This window comes from Pipistrellus kuhlii, unplaced genomic scaffold (genome assembly GCF_014108245.1).
Source record: "Pipistrellus kuhlii isolate mPipKuh1 unplaced genomic scaffold, mPipKuh1.p scaffold_m20_p_4, whole genome shotgun sequence".
In the NCBI taxonomy this organism is placed as follows: Eukaryota; Metazoa; Chordata; class Mammalia; order Chiroptera; family Vespertilionidae; genus Pipistrellus; species Pipistrellus kuhlii.
The window spans coordinates 14,544,197-14,566,521 of NW_023425540.1; the positions used below are offsets into that span (position 1 = coordinate 14,544,197).

The window sequence follows — 22,325 nt, forward strand, 5'->3', positions numbered from 1 at the left end:
CTTTATGAGTGTCTTTTTTACTTTGAGGGTTTTTTTTTACTTAAGACATTGTCCTCTGAAGATGGCTTTTTTTTTTTAATTGAAAAATTACTTATTGACGCGACCTTGTGTGCAAGGCCAAGCTTTCACCAGCGATGGGTCCGACCACTCATCTTGTTCCAACTCTGCACACACTCACGTCTCCTTGAGCTTGAAATAAGCCATGGTGGGAACACTGTCACCACGACAACCAGCAAACACTATGAAGCAGGACTGTCTCCCCCCACCACACCCCCAAGAACCCCCAATGAATCCCTACCAGCACATCACTTCTGGAGCTCCAGGTTCCGGGGAATTACCCCTCTCATCTTCTTGAGTACAGACACCGGGTTTCACCAGGAGACATCAGTTACCATCCTCACTGCTGGGTGGCTAATACCCCAGTTTGGGGGGCTGATAAAATAAGGATGAAACGACAGTGTGTGCTGTTGAGTCAGTCAGTTTGGCTGGAGGAGGAGAGAGGTGGAGTGGCAGGAAACAGAGGTCGAGGCAGCCAGGGCAGAAAACCCAGGGTATTGTGGTGCAGATTACCATTTTGCAGAGAGAGTAATAGTTTTGAGTAGGAGAGGCATATATTTGGATTTATGTTTTATAAAGATCCCTTTGGGTGTCTGGTCTATGGAGAATAGCATGTATGGGGGCTGGGTGGCACGAAGGTGGAACCATGTGAGATTCGTGAAGATGCTCTTTGGGGCCATGGCCCTGACGCCTGCTGCATGCCATCTGCACCTCCACGCCCTTCTCTGCCATGTTGCCAGACCAAATCAAGGTCCACTGCCCGCCCTTCACCTGTGACTTCCTCGAACCCTGCTTTTGCCTTCTTGGAGTCATGCTCCATGCCCACAAGAGCAGTCGAGATACCCCGAAGCCCAAAGCCTTAAACCCCAAACCAACAACAACAATCAACAAGACCCCATCTGAGTTGAGAGCCGCTCGGATAAAGAAAGCACACTGTAAGATATCCGCTAACATCTTTTATTGTCAGACTTTCTTGCAGCCAACAAATGATTTCACTTTCACATGGCTGTCCATAGGGGATAAGGCATTATTGTTTTCTTTGTGGGTAGACTTAATTGGCCTAAGGCTTTACAACTTTTCCCTGTGAAATTAAAAGTCCAAGACTAGATTATTTTTCTCCCGGTCAGAAATGCTGACTTATTTACAGGCACCTTTTCAGACCACCGTGATAAACTTGAGATAAAATTTGTGTTTTATGGTAAAGCCTCAGCATTTAATGTCAGGGTGCTTTAAAGACTTGCACATGTGTTCACCTCTGGGGAGCACAGCCCTTCTTCTGTATTCAACGTGGTTATACTGTTGATCCACCCAGAGCCATATGAGCTAACTTTCAAAGAAACATTTTTTTAACTTAAATCTTTTAGAAACTCAAGACTCCAAAAAGACTTCATATAAAACAGCCCTGGAGCCAGCTGTTTAAGAGTGGTTTATAAATACAGTTATTTGCAGGCTGCATATCTGTTTATAGCACAGCAGACACAGAATGCAGACTTTGCTACATGAATAACAAAACTGAGTCCAAATGCCGCTTTTGAAATACAGCAAAGATGGGGGTGGGGGTGGGGAGGTGGGGGGCGGGGGGGAAATCCGGGAATCAGTTTGTTAATATCACCACCTTATAAAGTAAAAACTGGAGACCATAACTCTGAACTATTAAAATATACAGACAGACTGTTTACACCATTGCACTTCCTCTTTCCCTTTGCTTTTAATACTCTTGAGACAATGATTAAAGTGATGGGTTTATGAACACAGGCATGCACAAGCTAGCACATTATACTTAAAAGATGAAACAAAGAAAAGAAAAAAAGTTAATACGCGTCCTCCGGGAAGGCTGCCAGCAGCACTCCGACTAAATACACCGTCCCCTTGCGCTCCCTGTCCCCCTCCCCCCTCCCTCACCTTCCCTCAAAGTCAGGGAATCAGGCGGGGAGGTTAGTGCATAGTTGATGGATAAATGCCCCCCCCCCACACACGTCCAGGCTTTGCCAGTCTCTCCAGCAGGCTGGGGAGCGGTCCCCTCAGTAGCACAGTGAAGGTCCAACAAGTTAAGGCACTTCTGGCTGCTTTGGCGGCAGCGCGGGTATGTTTTCCTCTCTCTGTGTTAAGGCATACGTCACCTAAGAGTAGTAAAGCTTTGGAAATCGGGTTAAGGTTGACAGCTTCATACATGATCACTGAAGCGGGCGGGGCGAAAGGTCCCTCGGGAGACACCTCCCTTCCGGAGGCTTCCGGAGGGCTCGGCACGCAGGGGCCGGCCCAGGCCAGAGCCGGGCATGTCCCGAGACCGAAGACGCACGGAGTCCCGCCTGGGTTCACCTGGAGCTGCCCTGGCTGCTGACGGAGCGCGAGGTGCTGTAGCGCTTCTTCACGATCATGCTGATGTAGGCTTTCATGAGCTTGGCCACGTCCACCACCTGCCGGGAAGCAGATGGGCACAGGGTCACCGGCGGGCCCAGCCCCACAGCCACACGCCCTCCCAGGAAAAGCCAGCACCAGCCTGCCGTGCCAATCCACAGCCCAAGGTTTGTCTGAAGCCACACGTTTACCTGCTTTTACCTATCCCTAGCCAGGGAGCAAGGGAACTGTGGCTTTTCCAAACGGTGTGCACCACCTGGTGGTGCTTGCGTGCAAACACGACAATTCTGCTTAACGTGAAACTGTCGGACTTTGCATATTAAAAACAAACCAACAAACCCGATGATGCTAATGTTGGCATCGCTAGGACTGGGATTTCTCTACCCTCCTTAAAGGAAGGGTGAACAACAGAGCCCACAATCAAGGCTGTGACAGACTGGATCGTATAGTTTGAGTCAGCGCCTCATGGTGCAACTGAGAAAACAGAACTGAGACTCCGAGGGATGGGCAGAGAGCGGCAGGTGGCCAGCTCTGCTCCAGGCCTGTGCGAGCTCGAATCAGCTCCTCCCACCCCCCTTTGGCCCATGGCTTCTCATGGCTGGCCTGGATCCCTGCTAAGACATACTCACTGTTTTCTACTTCTCGGTTCTCTCTTTCCTGCCAACCAACCAATCCCCTCCCGCATCACTGCTTGTCCTTACTGTCCTTACTTCATGCACAAATATCTCAGAGCAGTTCCCCGCTGTCCAGTGGAGTCCACCAAACCCTGCAGCCTGGCACCCGAGATCCCCTAGGCAACGGTCCCCACACCTCTCTCCATCTCAGGCCGGCCTCCTCCGCCATCCTTGGCCTGACTGCTCCTTCTAGCCCCTCCTCTCCAGCACTTAACAGCCAGACTGGCAGCGGGGATTCATCTCCATTCCCTGCCTCCACCCGTAGGCAGCTCCCTGTGTGGAGACTTCAATGGGCTTCTTCTATCATTGTCATTATTATTATAGTGTAAGCTTTGGAGCGGACAGCACACATATTTCAGGGGTTTTTGATGACTCTGTGAGCCAGAATTAGCTCTGCCCAGGATGGCCACATCCCTGGCTTGCTCCTGCTCCATGGACACCACAGAGACGAGTGTTACTGCTGCCATCAGCATCCACTGATCTTCCCAGACTCTATCACCAAACGATGTTTTTTTCTTGGACATCCATATAATTTCTCTCTATTCCTTTCCTCCCTGATATAAGGAAACCAGGTTTCTCTGTTGCAGAGGCATACAGAATAAATTTGGGGTGATCAGATTTCAGCTGGGAGAAACCTGAAGCTGGATAGGGACCGTCACACTGTCTTTTCCCAAGCCTTAGTGAGAAATATCCAAATAAAACTACTTGGTCAAAGGCATCAGGAAGTGGCGTATTATTTTTCTACTTTTTCAAGGCCATGGTTTGCCTCTTACCTCGCTGGTTTCAAAGAGCAGCTCCCGCTCATCCACCACGATCTTGTATGTGTTGGCCAGGGGGGCCCCAAAAGAGAGGATGTGTTCATACTGGAAGACTTCTAAGGGCCTCCCCTCCCCACGCTTGTAGACGGAGACAGCGTCTGCGCTGACACCCAGCCACAGGTCCTGGGGGAAGCCGCCTTCCTTGCACTGGGGATGAGAGTCAGTGTGTGGGTTAGATCAGGAAGCAATTAGAAGCACGGCACCCAGAAAATGAGACAGGCTTTCAGGCCAGCCTCTGCCCAGAATATGAAACACAGGCAATGCACATTTATGCCAGGGAACGGAAACACGAGGAATGGCATCTCTCTGAAGAAATCTAGGATCACAGAGGAGATTCTTTACATCGCTCTGCGCTGAACAGTTTTGGCTCTTTGTGAACAACACGTCTTGACAGGGAGCGGAGCGGCAGTGACCGATCTCTCTGGGGAATGACAGACTTGCCCGCAGGGTTCAGGGGAGGAAAAGAGAGCCCCAGCGCAGGGAAATCAACACAGGCTGATCTGAACCAGCACAGTGGCACCAGCACACACAGGAGTGACACCAAGAGCAGCCACTAGGACAAAGCATCTGATTTATACTCAGAAACCAATGTAATTCAACCAACCAACCAACCAACCAACCCAAAGACAGCACCCCATGGAAAGCCATGAAGGAACCTTGAAATATAAAATCAATCTGTAGATGTTTACACTCTCACTTCGAGGTTATCAAATAACATCCTGAATTGTGATAAGAAAAAAACGGAAGCCCATCTGGTCCCAGGGCTGGTAAGCTTATGTTAAGGGACAGACAGTAAGTATTTCAGGCTTATTGGCCACATGGTCTCTCTCACATGGTCTCTTTTAATGTGAAAGTGGCCAAAGATATATAAAGGAGTGAACATGGCTGTGTTCCCATAAAACTTTATTAAAAAAAAAAAAAAGAGGCAGGCATGGTTTGGCCCTCAGGTTGCAGTTGGCCAAGACTGGATCTAAACCATCAGTAAAAAAAAAAAAAATTAAAAAAAAAAGGTCTACTTTCACAAAACAGAAAAATTTAATGGCTAGATTCCAATATGAAACAGAAATGCGTCCCTAAAAGTACTCATGGGGGGAAAAAAGGTAAAATAATCCAAGTATATACAAAGTTTTGAATATATCGTTCTAATTTTTAAAATTTACCTTTAGTGGGTGGGTGTTAAAGAGTAAAATTTGGGGGGCTCTAAGAAAAGAGGGAGCGGTGTTCCGACCCATCCTCCCTCCCTGCGCACTTGGCCATGGGTGCCCTGGTCTATGCCTGGTCCCCGAAGCAGCCACTGCCGCGCACCCGCCCAACAGCCGGCTCTCACCTCCACGTCAAAGAGCGTGGACCCGTAGCCGGGCCACTCCTTGATCACGGCCATGTACTTGGCCATGGCCTGCTCCTGGCTCATTCCCTGGAACTTCTTCCACTTGTCGATGATGCTGGCGCGGGCCGAGGAGACCTCTTCCTTGACCCACATGTCCAGCATCTGCTCCTCCTCCGCCTTCTGCCGGCCCCCGGCGCCTGGGCCCGTGCGGAAGCTCCGCCGGAGCGTGCCCTCCAGGAAGCTGGTCCGCCGCTGCCGCTCGCATGGGGCGCAGCTTTTGGTGGCCTGGCTGATGCGGGCCTTGAGCCTCTGCAGCGAGTACACCTCCTCGAGGGGCGGGACGGTGCTGTGCAGCGAGTAGTCCCCCTGCAGGTACTGCAGCCGCAGGGCCGCGAGCACCTGGAGGTTTTCTTCGGGGGCCGGGTAGTGGCCGTGGATGACAGCTTCGTGGGCCTGGAAGGAGCGGGCACAGCGTTAGGGGCAGGCACAGGATGCCCGCCTGGCTCACACCTCCTCTGTCACATGCCTCTCAACTGTCACCTTCTCTGAAAATGGTACCCTGACCCCGCTTCCCTGCTTCCCCAGCACGGATACCATCGAACACGCATCATTTTATTCCTGATTGTCTCCCAGCCGAACTAGAGCAGTTCCTGGCACAGGAGTTCAACTAAAATGGGCATAAGTTTCACCTACAAGTAGCTGACCCAACCCATGTGGGGAAGGTGACTGCCATGTCGAATTTTTAAGGATTAGCAGTCAATCTACAAAGGTAGTAGCAATGTGTTCCACCCCTGCTCTCTGATAAAGGAATCTGTGTCTAAAAGTTCCTTTTAGCCCAGCCAGTGGTTCAGCATCAACCAATGAGCCAGAAGGTCCCAGTTCAATTACCAGTCAGGGTATATGCCTGGGTTGCAGGCTGGATCCCCAGTACAGGGCGTGCAGGAGGCAGCCCATCAATGATTCTCTCATCACTGATGTTTTCCTCTCTCTCGCCCTCTCCCTTCCTCTTTGAAATCAATAAAAAAAAGAATATTTTAAAAGAAGTTCCTTTACCTGTTCAAACATAAACGCGAATTCCACGCTGTCTTTCGGCACGTTGTCCGTGTCCAGGAAGCAGTAAAGCTTGAAGTAGAATTTCCAGGGAAGGTCGCCCAAATCGGAGGTGGCAGCCAGCCTACAGACAGAAGTCAAGAGACATTCAGGAAGCAAAACGGGAGGCAGCCTTGGGTGACCCACCGGGAGCTGACTGCATTCTCTGCAAGGATGCAGAGCTCCTGTCCATGCTCAGACAGCCCAGTGGGCAGAGATGAGGATGGAGAGAGCGAGAAAACAATAAGAGAGAGGCTTATCGGAGACCTTTGTGATTTCTCCTGTACCAGTGCTGGAAGCCATGCCTTCATCCGGGTCTCACTTGAACACAGCAAACAGGCAGCCTTCAATTAAACAGTGCTAACAAGTATTTTTCGAGCGCCCCAGTCTAGTTAGTGCCAGCTAAGCTAAGCATTATGCTGAATCCATAGAAAGGAAAGAAACTAAGGTGATTTCTTCATTCCCAACCCTCAAATAAACTACAACATTTATACAAATCCACATGAATATCACGGAGGCTGTGTTCATATGGAGCAGGAATATTCTTTTTTGCCATTAAAGGGACATAAGAGGCACAGATCAAAATTAAGAGTTCCAAGAGAGAGATAAAGAGTTCTAAGTTGGCTTGTGTCTAACTAGCTCTGTTTCAAAGCTAAAGAACAAGAGAAAACCTATGAACCAGGAATACCAAAGCAATGAGTAAAAGAGGGAACAGAAGGAATGGGGCAAAGGAACAATGACAAACTGAACCATGTCTCGGACAGTGAGTGGCTTTTTCTAGGAATCAGAAAATCAGCCCGCCGAGATGAAAAGCCAAGCAAGCGTCAACACAGGTAAAATAAAACAAACTCTAGTGCACACCGAGGCCGGAAATGAAGTTCAAGCCCCCTACTCTTGTCCTTAGCTGCTTTTAGTTACTCGGCTGGCACTTCGGGAGAAGGAACTTACTTTTCAAACTTTGCTAGCACGTCGGCGACGATGGTCCGGCTCTCGATGGCCTTGTCAACTTGCCCGTTGGACTCGAACAGGGCGAACATGTTCCTGCTGTCCTCCATGGCCAGGCCTCTGATCAGCTTCTCCACCACCTGGAAGACACGCCGAGGCCGTCAGCGCCCAGAGCTGTGCTTCCGGAATGTGCCTTCCTGGGAACTTGGAGGGAGCTGCCAGCAAGTGAGGGTCCAAAGAGCCTCCCCAACCGTCCTGTGCGCCCACCCGGAATCCCAAAGGTGCCGTTTCTCTTTTGTTCTCTTGAAACCAGTTTCATTAGCTCTTTCTCGGCAAAAAGAACACAGGGAGGGGCAGACATTGGGCCAATGTCTTACAAACCCATACGAGGAGGAAAAACACATGAAAACGGAAGCCCTGTGCCTCAAAAAAACTCAGAGAGAGAGAGAGAGAGAGAGAGAGAGAGAGAGAGAGAGAGAGAGGGAGAGGGAGAAAGGGAGAGAAAGAGAGAGAGAGAGAGAGAGAGAGAGAGAGAGAGAGAGAGAGAGAGGAAATTTTAGTCTCCAGCATATCATCAGTTTGGCTCAAAAAAATTCTTATAAAAATTAAAACAACAACAACAACCTGCAAGACACAGCAGTGACTTCTACTGATGTATCTTCTATATAAGAAAATTTTGGCCTTTACTTAAATGTTAAAGGAGAGAGAAAAGCCGAAACCGGTTTGGCTCAGTGGTAGAGCATCGATCTGTGGACTGAAAGGTCCCAGGTTTGATTCCGGTCAGGGGCAAGTATAATACGTTGGTTGCAGGCACATCTCCGGTAGGGGGTGTGCAAGAGGCAGCTGGTCAGTGTTTCTCTCTCATCGACGTTTCTATCTCTCTCCCTTCCTCTCTGTAAAAAATCAATAAAAATATAAATAAATAAAAAAGGAGAGAGAGAGAAAAAAACAGAAAACAAAGAAAAGGTGTTCATTTGAGTGAATATTCCAGATATTCATGTGGAAATAGCAACACCTTATTATAGAAGTGTGAAACCCTTGCCATAGCGGACAGCCGAATCAGGGTGGCCATCTCTACGAGATATGCCAGTGCTTGTCAGATCAGCAGGATTGGGACTGTCACAGATTCACGGGCAGTTGATTTGCTGTCTCTACTCAGCTTCAATACCCATTTTTATCTCTTCACACCGTGGCTGGTTGCAGGAGACGTCTGTTTCCGTGTTTACTGAGCAGCCACACTATGTGAATCGCAACCTGGCACGACAGCCGATCTGACTGTGCACCAGGCACCGCATGGGCAGCGAGGCGGGCGGCCCTCACCTCGCCGGCCGTGGTGTGGGAGTTGATAGTGATCTTGCAGGAGCCGCCGCCGTGGCAGTACACCATGGACGTCATTTCCTGCCTGTGGATCAGAGCTTCTATTTCATCGCGGGAAGGCACAAACTCTCTGCACTTGGTTTTCTTAAGAGATTCGTAAATGAAGAGGGCGTATTTTTCCATCTCGGTTCCTGGAAACTGTTCCCGTATCCTAGGAGACAAGTACCAACTGTTAATTGCCAGACTGGGGACGACTGGCGGCTGGCGGCTGCTTCGAGTGGCGGGCAGGCACCTGGTGGTGAATGGAGCAAACACCAGCCACGTCCTGGCAGGGGCCCAGCACAGCCTGTGCAGGCTCAGTTAAAATACAAACAACAACCCCAAAAGCCAGTGTTTGTCAGAAAGCAATTTCCACCTCGGCAGGGCTGTTGCACTTGAGAGTGTTGCCTCGGATTGTCCTGTGAAAATGGTTTTCCACCGTTAATCAGGATCTGAACCAGTTTCTACCAGTGTTTCATCTGGAATGAGTACCTCAGTTCGGAGGGCTTTCTCTCTCTATGTGACTGTAGTCGTTAAATGTATCCAATGTTCTCTGACACTTAGGAAACTACCCTGAAGGCGACCTGGTCCCTGACACAGCCTCTGTGGCTTAGACAGACAAATGCTGTCTGTGCTCCCTCTGAGCTCACACCAGCCACCCACCGGTCTGACCCAGAGTCCCTGACCCCACTAGGTCGAGGTCCTTTGGATCCGAACCACAGTCCATCACACCACCTGCGTGAACAGCTCTGCCCAGGCCATCGCATACCTTTTCCTCATTAAAAATCATTTTTAAATGTTTAAATGTTAGTACACATCAATGTTCTATTCGTTTCAGGAGTACAGCTTAGCCGTTAGGCATTTATATACCTTACAAAGTGATCCCCCGGCTGCCCCCTGTAAGTCCGGTATGCACCTGACACCATTTATAATTATCACAGTATTAGTGACTGTATTTCCTGAGCTGTACTTTACATCCCCTGACTACTGTGTAACTACCCACCAGTACTTCGCAATCCCTTCACTTTGTCACCCAGGCCCCTTCCCCTCTCTTCTGGCAACCGTCAGTTTGTTCTCTGTGTCTATGGCCCTTTCTGCTTTGTTGCTTGTCTATTTTGTTTTTTAGACCCCACGCGGCAGTGAGATGCTGCGGTGTCTGTCCTCAGCTCGTACCTTTTCAGGTGGAACTTGAGGTACTTGAGGATGCTCCGGCTGGGCAGGAAGGTGCAGCTCAGACACGTCAGGATCTGCCAGCTGCACAGGTTGCCGGCGCTGCCCGGGTGCGGCACCTTGTTGGTCTGCTTGATGAGCTGGCAGTACAGCTCGTCGCGCAGCGGACGCAGGTCGTGCCCCGTCTGCAGGATGCCCTGGATGATGGGGATGGGGTCGGACATGGACTCCAGCTGCTGCAGGGAGTTGAAGATCTTGATGGCTTCATCCTGCAGGGTGGTGTAGCCTTTGTCCTTGAGCACTGGGAAGAGCAAACCGACAGGGGTCACGCCAGGGGGGCCAAGAAGCATGACGTGAGCAGCAGGTGAGAGGAAGGAGCGGGGACAGACAGCTACGCCATGACACAGCGCTCACTGGTCTTTGTAACTTTGAGTCGGCTGGAAAAAGCTGTTAAAACACAGAAGGGTGCCCTGGCTGGTGGCTCAGTTGGTTGGAGCTTCGTCCTGTTCACGGGTTCGTTCAAAATTCCCAGTCAGGGCACATACCCAGGTTGCAGGTCCGTGCCCAGTTGGGGCATGTGCAGGAAGCAAATGATCAATCTCTCTCTCTCTCTCTTTCTCCCCCTCTCTCTCCCTCCCTTCCCTCCATTTCTCTAAAATCAATAATAATAAAAACTATAGGGGCAAGTTATGTTCTGTAAATCACAACTGTTTATGAATTATATAATTACATAACTGTCTTGTTAGGTAATTAAATTACTTTATCGTACAAAATTCTTACTTAAAAAGTTAGTCTGTTGCCAATTGGTTCCATAATTGGAAAGAAGACTGTAGCATTGGCTCTTGGCGATATTACGGTGGCAACAGTCCTCGCACCACTACAACCAAGGGGTGCTGACATAGCGAGGGGGCTGACGGGGAAGCAGGCCCAGCGCCGGGAGTGGTAGCCCGGGACTCACGGTTGAGGTTGATGTCTCCGTAGGGCAGGGGCAGCAGCGGGGAGTGCAGCGGGTGGTGGGTGTGCCGGAGGATGGGGTTCCGCTTGTAAATCTGCTCCACGACGTCCGAGTTCAGGCAGTTCTCCTGGGCAGCAAAGGGGCTGTTACAGAACGCAAGCCAACGCATGGCAAGAAACATCACTGCACCTGTAGTCTCCTACACACCAATGTGTTCCCAAAGTCTACACCGTCCAGCACACCTGAAGAGACCCCAGTCTGTGTCTGCAAACAAGCCACAACCACACTGTGTAGACTGCTAAAGGGAGGGCTACGCAAACACAGAATTTACCAAGCGTTAGGCTCTGGTTACAGAATAAAAATGGAGCTTGACTAATGCTGATGCCTTGATGTGCTGAAGGTGACAATTTGGAGCGACTCTGAACCACCCAGGTGGGCTCGGAGGCGCCCTACCTTGATGTCCTGAATCAGCTGCTGGGTGGGCGTGTCGATGGGGGCCTTGGTGTCCGTCACGTTCTGAATGGCGCTGGACCACCTGGTGGCCTCGTTGAGCAGCTTCGTGTAGAGGCGATAGCAGTGCTTGCGTCCGTACACGGTGACGTTCCAGTAGCCTGCAACACGCACCGCACACACGTCAGCGCTGACCTCTGCAACCAAGGCCACGCTCCTGCACCTGCGTCCCAGGAGTCCAGCCGACGCCACCTCCACTGAGCCCCTTTAATTGCTTAGTGCAATAGTCACTGCTGAACTTGTGCAGGTGCCTGGCCCTGCCCTGGGCACCTTGGTATCCAAAAGGCGGGAGGGGTTCACAGTGAGAGAGATAGACGAACATAAGCTAAGTAAACCCAGAATTCAATGTGCAAAGTGTAACATTTGATCTGGATGGAAAATGCATAAACGAAGCCCCTTTCATGGCTCCTGGACTAGAGAGAAAACACTGCCCACAGCTTTCTCCTTCTCCCTCCCTGTTCTCTCCCTTCTCACACTCTCCCTGAAAACACCTTTGCTAATAATAAGCCGCTTCTGTGCTCAAAACAAGCTGTCAGTTGGAATAGAGTAACTAGTAACTAAAAACATACCAGTATTTTTTACATGGAATAGTTATATTTTTAAAGGAGCACAAAATCACACCTAGCAACATAAATCAAAATAAGCCTGGAGCTATTCTGTATAATACTGAAAAGAAAAGATAAAGGAAAAAAACCTAGCTTACCCTCTATTTTATTTAAGTTATGTTCACTGGCAGGGTTTACCTTTTTCCAGATTGCATTCTGACTATCTTGGCAAAAATGACAAAAACAATGAAACTCAAGCAAATAAAAATAAAGCTTCCTATAGGACAATCTTCATCGGTTTAACATGTTCCTGTTCTCAGAGGACTCTTTCTGCAACCCCATCCATCAAGACCTCTTTACGATGGTTTAAATACTAAGTGTTCACATACTAAGCACAGACAGCCTCGGAAGACAAGTCAGCCAGAGAAGAGCTTCTTTTTTTGGGGGGAAAAAAGCACACCCAGAGCAGACCCAGAACCCTTATGAGTTGATGCGGCCGTTTCGCGCCCAGCTCGCGCGCTGTGAGCACACGGCCCCGGTTACCTGTCTCTTTGAAAACCTTCTCGTCCGGGGGCACGACCGAGCAGAGGCTGTTGAGGACCAGGGTGCCCAGCTTCAGAGCGTTCTTCTCCGAGCTCTTGTAGTAATCCAGGGAGTTGTGGGTGAGCACGAACCACCGCTTCTTCAGCTTCAGCGAAGACACCTTCGGGCTGTTCTTGACTTCTTTGTGCAACCACCCTGGAGAGCAAGGGGAGAGTGAAAATCGAGAACCAGGAAGGGAAACGCCAAACACCAGGTGATCATTGGCTCCATGCTTACAAACGATTTGCTAGAAACGACCCTGATCGTTTCTGCCTTATCTCTAGCAAGTCAATGGTTTGGAAAAGCTGCTCAACACGGAAATAGTGCAGACGCCCATGCACATGAGAGCAGGAGTCCGTGAAAAGGAAAGTGTCGCTGGCAGTCACCTCTGACAATGAATTCCTGGCCCTCCACGCGGGTGTCGCCCTTGGACCGCTGCAGCAGTGTGATCCAGTGGTGCATCTCCTCCGGCGTGTCGGCGTTGCAGTGCAGGACCCGGTTGGCCGTGATGATCACAAAGGAGTTGGGCCTGAGCGACAGGGCGAGAAGGGAGTAAAGCCGCTTAGTTCGCGGTGAGCGAGATCTCCTCTGTGTAAACCAGGCCTGAATGCCCTGCTTCGGGCTTACGGGTCCATGGGGACAGACGCGGCCCTGCTATTTGTGTTTTAAGGTAAGGACGGCGAGCCTTGCTCATTTCCGAGGGATTTATTTTATGCATCATTAACCTTTTCACTTGGAGCGACACGTTCTGCGGGCCCTGGAAGGGAACATGTGTCTCCGTGCAAAACTTTCCAGATGCAACTGGGTTCCGGGAAGGCTACCTAGGGTGACCGTGGGGGAAAATTTTGTTTTGATGACTCTCCAAAGTAAATCTCTTCCTGCCTCTGGGGCCTGCCCTGGGTGATATTTCTGTGCGTCTGCAATGAAATGTCAGGCACCAGTAATAGGAGATCAGTGAAAAGGTGTAAACGGAATATCTTACACACTTCATTATGCCGGGCACAAAAAGCCACCTGGGTCCCTGTTTTCGAAGCAATCTAACAGGGGCTCCTTTCCCAGTCCGGGGTGGCATAATAATGGAAATTTACTTTTCCCCTTCCTCAGTGCCTTGAGCCTCTCACAGGTCCTTGGCTCATACCAATTCCTCTATCTAACCGTGTCAGCTAGGGACTGCCTCTCTTGCAAGTTCAAGTGCAGCGAAAGTTCGAGGAAAAGGAAGATTAACAAGAGTGTAGTAGGCAGAAAAAGACAGGTGCTCCTCAGCAATAAAGATTTGTCTATAGCTGGGAAGGGAGAAAAGGTGGGCAGTTGAGGAGGAGGAAGCCAGAGTAGAGATGGGAGTTCTAAGCATGGATCACACACCCCGCCTGAGGGAGTGAAGGGCTGGAGCAGACTGACACGGATGAGGCAGGAGTGCCACCGTCAAAGGAAGGATGTGGGCTCTGGGTATTGCCTGGCCTGACACGCGTGTGGCAGGTTCCTGAGCCAGGTGTGGGAAGGTGCAGGGAGAAGCCAAAACAAGACCTACGGTCCAGGAGAGCCTTCATCAACGGGGCCATGACGCTCCAAAACTCTAATGCTGCCTAGTGGACACTAGTTTTGTTGTCAATCTGAATACATTTCACTTTCTGTAGCTGTTGCTAAAGGTAGGAGCTGATCTGATTCTTACTCAGAGTTCACAAGCAGCAAAGAAAACCAGAGATGATAAAGGGAGAGGTCACTGGGACAAGGACTTCTGAGACCATCTCCGAAAAGAGGATAATGCCTTCAAAAACCAATGCTACTCTGAAGGCGCAGATAAGGCAGACATGCTGAGGAAAAGAAATACATGTGGTTTTATTTATTAATACTCTACATATAAATGCCAATCAAAATATTTTGAATTCAGCCCTAGCTAATGTGGCTCAGTGGATAGAGCATTGGCCTGTGGACTGAAGGGTCCAGAGTTCAATTTTGAACAAGGGCACATGCCTGGATTGTGGGCTCGATCCCCAGTGGGGGGCGTGCAGGAGGCAGCTGATCAAATGATTCTCAGCATTGATGTTTCATCTCTCTCCCTCTCCCTTCCTCTCTGAAATCAATAAAAATAAAAATCTTTTGAATTCATTATTAAGTTTAGAAAGGGGAGCTACACCCTTTCTGGAAAACTGTGCTAAAACACTGTTTTCTTGCACAGGAATTTTCCTCCTGTATGAATGCTGAGTTCATGCTGTAATCAAATAAAAACTATTTCTCCTACATGTGTTTTTTTATTGTTTTAAAGGACTATATACATTAGGTTTTCACCATCTCCCCCAGCGCTCCCAAAGAGACAAGAAGAGGAAATCTTTCAGATGAGGAAATCTTTCAGATGATGTAAAACTGGGTACCAAGAACGAAGACGGTGGATTGCTGAGGTTGACCTGGTGGGAACATGGGGCTCAGAGAATTCTCACGGCCCCAGAAAGAGGGAGGGGGCCCAGGAGCAGAGAGATGTGAGCGTGTGCAGGTGACCAATTACTTTTGTTTAAAGTCACTTCTGAGCTCACCTGTCAGGGCTGTCGGAGGCACACACGGAATCGATGAGCCCCACGTCCAGCGTGCCCTGGAACAGATGGGGCAGAAAGGAGAGGGCGTGAGAGAACCGTTCAGAGGCAGAGCTCGTTACCTTAATCCCCCCAGACCACGACCCTCCAAGCAGGCCAGCAAAAGGCTCCTAAGAAAGGCAGTTGGTGAGTACAGACAGCCTCCAGGCAGGACAGGTTTACAGTTCACTCATCAAAAACATTATAAATTAATCTTTCTGTCTGTTTCTTCTTAAAGTGCCTTCAGCGAGGAGGGTCTACGCACTTCTTTTGGTAATAGAAAGGTTCTGATTTAGACGAAGGTCCGTCACTAAATTTTATATTCATTCTGCTAAGAAACTTGGACGTTAATTTTTTCTTACGAGAAGATGAGATGTTATTTCTAAAACAAGATTTCTATGGCTCCATACAGACGAAGACAGAATACCATTCAAGATTCACTAAGTCCCGGTAGAAAAAAAAAGTGTAATGTGCTCCCGTGATTTGGTAAAAATTGGGATTTGTTGTTGTTCTTGTTCTTTTAATGGTTTGAAGCAGAAGAATTGGAACCTGTTACTGCTTCTAATGTATAATTTATTCTGTTCTTAGGAATGATTTTTTTTTAGCCAGAATATTCCTGTTTTAATCTTTAATTACTATTCTGTCCCTTTAAAAATAAAGATTGCCTAGAAATTCCCAGCTCCCTCGCCTCCCTCGGGGCATCGCCTCCCCGCCACGGATGCTCACTCACCACGGCGTTTTGCGGGTTTGCCTGCTCATCGTGCATCTCCCGAATCTCCTGGTCTGTGGATGCGTGGACCTGGCTCAGCACGCTGAACCACTGGCTGTGGGAAGGAGAGCGGCTGTCAGCAGTGGCCAGCCTCCGCATTTGCACAACAGCAATGCCCTTGTCCATGGAGGAAAACCACCGGGCCTCCGACCGACGGTGCTGTCCACTTGCTTACAGGTCAGGGCACATGGGGGTTTCCCACAACCAAGGAGCAAAGGTAAGAGAAAGAGCCGAAGTACCCATCCGTCCCAGCTATCGCACTTTCAGATCACTGGAAGGGCTTCCCTCCAAGTCCCACAGATCTTTACAGTCATTTAAAAACGACTATTAAGTTCCTAGAGAAGTTGGCAGAAAACATGAAAACCTCATTTTACCCAGAACACTTCTGTGAAAGATCCTGGTGGAAAGCCTGGGAATATTCAAGTGCTTTTTCATGTTTGAAAAGTAAACTGGAAGGGGAGAAGGCCACTAATGTAGGACTTTCTCAGAATGGGCACTTAAGTCCAGTTCCCTCCTCACCCTCAGGATGGGGGTTCCAACCATCGGGAGGATTCCTACTAACGTGAAGGAAACCACAGGAGAGATGGAAATAGAAAACATTGCTTGGAGTTGAAAATGGACATTCATTTTGATCATTCTCCATTTCGGAAGAGTTTTCTCGTTTCCACCAGAATCAGATAATAAAGGAAAACATGTCAACCCCAGGAAAGTCAAACAGAACAAAGGTTATGATGTAACTAGAAAATCAATATATGCTTAAGGAAAATCACCATGACTATCTCTCTGTCCATCCATCTACCCAACATTTATTAAGCAGCTACAAAATGTGGGCAGTACCAAACAGGAGAGAAGCTAGGACGCCCTCCTCCTGTAGGGGGTAAGTAGTCCTGGAAATGTAGGGGGACCCTCTGTAAAGTACATGACTGTCTAACCACTATGCTGTACACCAAAGTCATATTACATGTAAACTGTAACTGGAAAAAGAAAAGACATACATACATACTCCTACTAAATAAGGCAGAGTAAGTACCTAACACATGGATATTTAAGTAAAAAAGTAGCACCTATATATCAATATAAAGAAAAGCCATGGAAATTATTTATGGAAAAACACTAAAATCTATCACCTGGGATTCCTGCAGAAGAAAAATGTGACCATGTGCTTGAAAATACCACAGATTCAACATATACAGGGAGACATGGGCAACTTTGAGCATCAATTTGCTCCGTTGACTCTGGTTAACCCAGAGGCAAGATTGCAGTGGAAGCTCCAAAATATCCCAATTAAACACTAAAAACACATGCAAGATGGAGGCTGCAGGGATCACTCACACACACACACCCACACACCCACACCCCCCCCCCCCGCCACACACACACACAGCCCACAGAAACAAAATCGGCCAAGCTTTCCATCAGTACAGAGTAACTTGGACTCTGAAAGAAATTTTGAAAGATGTGTTCCACTGGTCAGAGGAAAAAGTCCTTGGCTAAAATCTTCCACATGTTAAATTTAGCAGGTTCATCATGGCACCAGACACACCGGGCAGCTGCCAAGTGCTGAGCCTGTAATCCAGCTGAAAGCTGTGGGCATTCCTTGGACTACAAACAAAAACAACAAAAACCTCCACACGTGGTCGCTATGCACCCCAGACAGAACGGTGGGCTACAACCCCAGGTTTGCTTGTTTTTCCAGTTTGTGCCCGAATCTGTGGATCTGGGCAGGGTTGCGTGTTGTCCCCGGGAGAAGAACTACTAGTGTTTTCTTTGCCCTTAATGCCGCTCGCCACGGTGTTGTGTCAACACAGAAGCGTTCAAAGGGCAGGCCCGGTGATTTGTGAGCTGGAAAGGGAAGAATGTCAGCTGAAGGATGTCACCCTCATAAACTGGAAGGTCTTTCTCTGGCATTGCTCAGAGTGGATGACAGAGATCGGCAGCATCACCCTGCAGGCTTCAGAATACGGCCTGAAATACAGTAAATTCTCTAAGCGTTAACTGTCTCTTCTGGCCTGCTGAATTCTTCCGTATCAAGTCTAAACACCTTCCAGATGTCACTGCACCCTCATCCGTCCAAACGGCCGGTGGCTGATGCTCCTGTCTCTTCAGTCCTTCAGCAAACACAATCTATTCCCTTTCAAAGCTCAGAAGCTCCAGGAGGGCGGGCTCTGAGCTGAGGGTTACACAGGCTGCTGGTGACACTAAACGCCTGAGCTGGGGAGACAGGGTCCGGGAGGCGGCTCTTGAAGCTGGAAATCCTGACGGGGTGCTATGCGTGGCCAGGCCTGCTCAGTGAAGAAATCCCCAGGGGACATGCACAGCAGTCTCTTAGGACGCAACAGTCCTTCACCCATCCTAACGGGAAAATGCCACTGAGCAATCAATCAAACCTTGTCAGAGCCAGCGGGGTAAGCAGTGATCTGGGTGACACCCAGGTCTATGGCGCAGGAGCGAGGAGGTAGTTACAATGAGGTCGACGCCACAGTGCCCGCCTTACCTGGCATCTTCGGGGGACTCTGCGATCAGGTGGAAGGTCCTATCGGCCATAATGATATCAATCCCGTTCTCTTTGCTGGTGTTATCTATGATCTCTCTGCAGAGGGGGAAGCGCCAAAAGCAAATCAGGAACACAGAATTCTTAACAATTGGTGAGAAAAGAGATTTGACCAAAACTGATGGTTGAGCTGCACACCTACTTAAGCCTCATATGGCCTCTAGGGGGAGCCAGACTCCTCTCTCCTGCAGAGGGGGGCAGGAGGACAACTGGCCTGGTCAGGGGTACAAGCTTCCCAGTCTTCTCTAGGGAGGGGCCCCTCTCTCCTCGCATTGGCATCACAGGGCCTGGCCCTCCTGTTTGACTTTCCACTTTTTCGGGAATCATTTTGTAAAGCTGATCATTCTGGATGGTTATTTTTAGGACTCATGACTTCAAGAGTTCATTTGATCTCTCTAAGCCTTTATTACCAGTTTTCTAAATACATATGGTTGCTCAAGTGGAGTTGGCTACAGATTATGATAAAGTTTTATGCTTAGCATCTAGTTTTCAGCTGCCCCTAATTCCAACATTTCCTGGAAATCTTACTTTTTTTTTTACAAAGGGGATTTGGAAACACTGTATGTATGTATGTATGTATGTATGTATGTATTGTTGTTAATCCTCACCTCGAGGATATTTTTCCATTTATTTTTATAGAGTGTGGAAGGGATGGGGAGAGATAGAGAGAAACACTGATGTGAGAGAGACCCATCGAATGGTTGCCTCCCGCACACATCCTGACTGGGGCCAGGGATTGAGCCTGCCACCGAGGTTGAGTGTCCTTGACCGGAATCAAACCTAAGACCCTTCAGTCTTCGGGCCAATGCTCTATCCACTGAGCCAGGGCTGAAAAACCTTACTTAATTTTTTAACAAAAATAATAGGGCTCAAATGCTTTGCACAAAGAGGGTGACAGAGAAAGGGGTCTTCTTGGGTTCAAAGACCAGCTCTGCTTTGCTCATTGCTGAGAAAGAAGATGGTACATATTTTCTCCATGGGAAGAAGACAAATGCTTCATTTCAGAAAACACCTCATGTGGGGGAGATGATCAGCAAGTACCAAAAAATGGGAAAGGATGGTCAAAAGTAAAAACTCTGTTGTAAAATAAATAAGTTGAGGGAATGTAATGTACAGCATGGTGACTACAGTCAATAACACATATTGCATATTTTGAAAGCTGTTAAGAAAGTAGATCTTAAGAGTTCTTATCACAAGAAAAAAATATATAACTGTGTGCTGATAATCATTTTGCAATATATACAAATACCAAGTCTCTAGTTGGTACACCTGAAACTGATATAATGCTACATGTCAACTAGATCTTTAAAAACAACACAGGAAAAAACACAAACACCTCCCGATTGGCAGTCAGCTCCCAATTCAGCACAGCTGGGAGTGTACAAGAATTGAAAGTGATATGTTGACCAATAAAAGGATGATAAAGAGCCAAAACCAGTTTGGCTCAGTGGATAGAGCGAGCACATCGGTCTGTGGACTGAAAGGTCCCGGGTTCGATTCTGGTCAAGGGCATGTACCTTGGTTGGGGGCACATCCCCGGTAGGGGGTGTGCAAGAGGCAGCTGATTGATGTTTTTCTCTCATCAATGTTGCTCTCTATCCCTCTCTCTTCCTCTCTATAAAAATATATTAAAAGAATAAATAAAGAGATTCTCAGCCAATGGTTCAACCATGATCCCTGCAAACAACCAATCACGGCTCCAGTGGGCTAGTTCCATGTCCAACCAGCATCGTGCAAACGAGAGCCATGTTTGCATGTAGCCACAGAAAGGGACCTGTTCACAGGTGAAGTCGCTCCCCTCATTTCCTCCCCAAGCACGCCACTGAAGTGAACGGTTGGGACGCACTCAACCCGTATGGAGCCCCCTGCCTCAGTGAGCTCGGACCGGCTGGCTTTGTGGCACCAGCAGATGATCCAGCTGCCCCAGAGCACCACCCACGGGGCCCCTCCAAGGCTCATCAACCTACTTTGCCGTCCGGATTTCCACGGTGCCCTTGAGCTTCTCCTCGCTGTCGTTTTCAAAGTACATCAGCTTGGACTGGCGGAGGACGAACCAGCGCCTCTTCCAGTTCCTCCTGGACAGCGTGGAGGAGCCGCCACCCTTCTTGTGGAGCCAGCCTTGCTTGAGGGCCTCCTGCTTGGAGCGGAACCACAGGAAGGTCTCGTCCTTGAGGACGCACCAGCGGCGTTTCCAGGAGTTCATGAGGCCACCTGTTCCCCGCAAGATCGGGAGAGAGGGGTTTAAGAAAAGCCAATCAAATGTAATGACAGTAGCAGTGGGTCTTAAGGCTCGGCCTGCCCTTTATTTTGCCACATGTGACCTGCCCTCAGACACCCCTCAATGAAGGAAGGTGGCATTGCCGGCCTGTTCAGGGGATGCTGCCTTGATATGACACTTGATATTGGCTGGATGACACAAGAATGTTGTCCCCTTCGTATGCTGACTGACATCGAACCCTGCAATGAGTCAGGGGCTTTGGGACGAGAACCACTTCTGTATGTTTACCTTCAAATGCCCCCAGAGGGGAAATCAGTTTAAAATGGTTTCAAAGTTTATACATTCCTTCCTGTTTGGTCAACATAACATAATATGACTTGTCGGTGATTTTGTAGGTTAGCAATAAATTCTAGCTTACAAAGGAAAATAAAATAGACATGGATATTGAAAGTAGGTATGAAGAAGTTATTTTTCTTTCACATATTAGAAATAAATGTAAATAAAGGACCTCAGATTAACTTCTTCAGTGATTGTAGATCTAGATCTCACATTGGAACAGATAAGGCAGTGACAACACTGCCATTGTCTGGTGTGCAGGGAGCACCTGCTTCGTTGAGCAACACAAACTGCCACCCTTTCCAGTATCTGGAGCACTGCTTGCTCACCTGGCTGGGAAGTCTTTGTGGTCATGCCAAGCTCCAGAGCCATTTCCTAACAAACAGCAAACTTGCCAAAGACTACCAAAACTTTCTTTCCTTTTTGATTTGTGACTTTAATCTGGGTTTCTCAAACAAGCCCAGAGGAAATGGCAATACAAAGTTATTCTATTATCTTATTGTCTTTAAATGATAAAGGTTATTCACAGTTGTTTCAAAGACAGATTACAACAGTCATCACCATAGCACTCACTGCCAGTGTATTCACTCTGTTGCTCTTATACTGTCAATAGGACTCATGCCCAGCCTTTCCTCTGCAGTTTTGTGTGCTCTCTCAACAGGCCTTCATTTAGAGAATTTGATGCAATGCTATGAGTTTCCAACTGCAAATACCTTTAATAAAAGAATGGGCTGGTGAAAACTCAATTTATGCTCATATCTGGTGGTTAATTTTCTTTATTAAGTAGAGGGCCAGTGCACAAAATTCGTGCACAAGTGTGTGTGTGTGTGTGTGTGTGTGTGTGTGTGTGTGTAAGTGTCCCTCAGCTCAGCCTGAACTATCTCGAAATCCGGGACCTTTCAGGGGATGTTCCACTGCTGTTTTAAACCAGCAGTTGGACATCCCTCTCGCAACCCGGAACCATTGGCTCCTAACTGCCCACCTGCCTGCCTGATCGCTCCTAATCACTCTGCATGCCTGCCTGATCACCCCCCAACAACTTTCCTGCCTGCCTGATCACCTGTAACTGCCTCTGCCTGACTGCCTGATCCTTCCTAACTGCCCACCTGCCTGTCTGATCACTCCTAACCACTCTGCATGCCTGCCTGATCACCCGTAACTGCCTCTGCCTGACTGCCTGATCACTCCCTAACTGCTCACCTGCCTGCCTGATCAGCACCTCAGCCAAGGCGACCCAGCACTGACTGCCGAGGGGGCTGCAATCAGGCCCGGATAGAGGCTGGGAGAGAAAAGCAGGGTCTGATTGCAGTCCCTGTAGCACTTGGTGCTGGGCTGGCATGGCAGAAGTCAGTCCTGCAGTCAATGAACATAGGATCTATTAATATCTCTTTAAAAGGAGTTGAGAATATAAAGTACAGTGTAGAACAATTACTTATATTATTTCACATAAAACTCTTTTCAACTAAGGTATTTTCCTTTATTTGAAATGTATCTTTATTGT

The 22,325-nt window shown here is 48.6% G+C and overlaps 1 protein-coding gene across 3 annotated transcripts in view; it reads right to left on the reverse strand.

The window, feature by feature from the left end:
- Positions 1–1,746: 1,746 nt before the first annotated feature.
- Positions 1,747–22,325, reverse strand: part of MYO10 (myosin X) — a 189,963-nt gene continuing 169,384 nt past the window's right edge. For all 3 annotated transcript variants that reach the window (XM_036411036.2, XM_036411035.2, XM_045571550.1), the window contains 15 exons: positions 20,238–20,481; positions 18,214–18,309; positions 15,681–15,774; positions 14,915–14,970; positions 12,773–12,915; positions 12,348–12,542; positions 11,203–11,360; positions 10,753–10,876; positions 9,798–10,095; positions 8,589–8,796; positions 7,272–7,408; positions 6,288–6,408; positions 5,235–5,687; positions 3,863–4,054; positions 1,747–2,474 (listed from right to left, as the gene is read on the reverse strand). In XM_036411036.2, the coding sequence (XP_036266929.1) occupies positions 2,373–2,474; positions 3,863–4,054; positions 5,235–5,687; positions 6,288–6,408; positions 7,272–7,408; positions 8,589–8,796; positions 9,798–10,095; positions 10,753–10,876; positions 11,203–11,360; positions 12,348–12,542; positions 12,773–12,915; positions 14,915–14,970; positions 15,681–15,774; positions 18,214–18,309; positions 20,238–20,481 (2,621 nt within the window). In that variant the 3' untranslated portion in view covers positions 1,747–2,372. The remainder of the gene's footprint in view (positions 2,475–3,862; positions 4,055–5,234; positions 5,688–6,287; positions 6,409–7,271; positions 7,409–8,588; positions 8,797–9,797; positions 10,096–10,752; positions 10,877–11,202; positions 11,361–12,347; positions 12,543–12,772; positions 12,916–14,914; positions 14,971–15,680; positions 15,775–18,213; positions 18,310–20,237; positions 20,482–22,325) is intronic.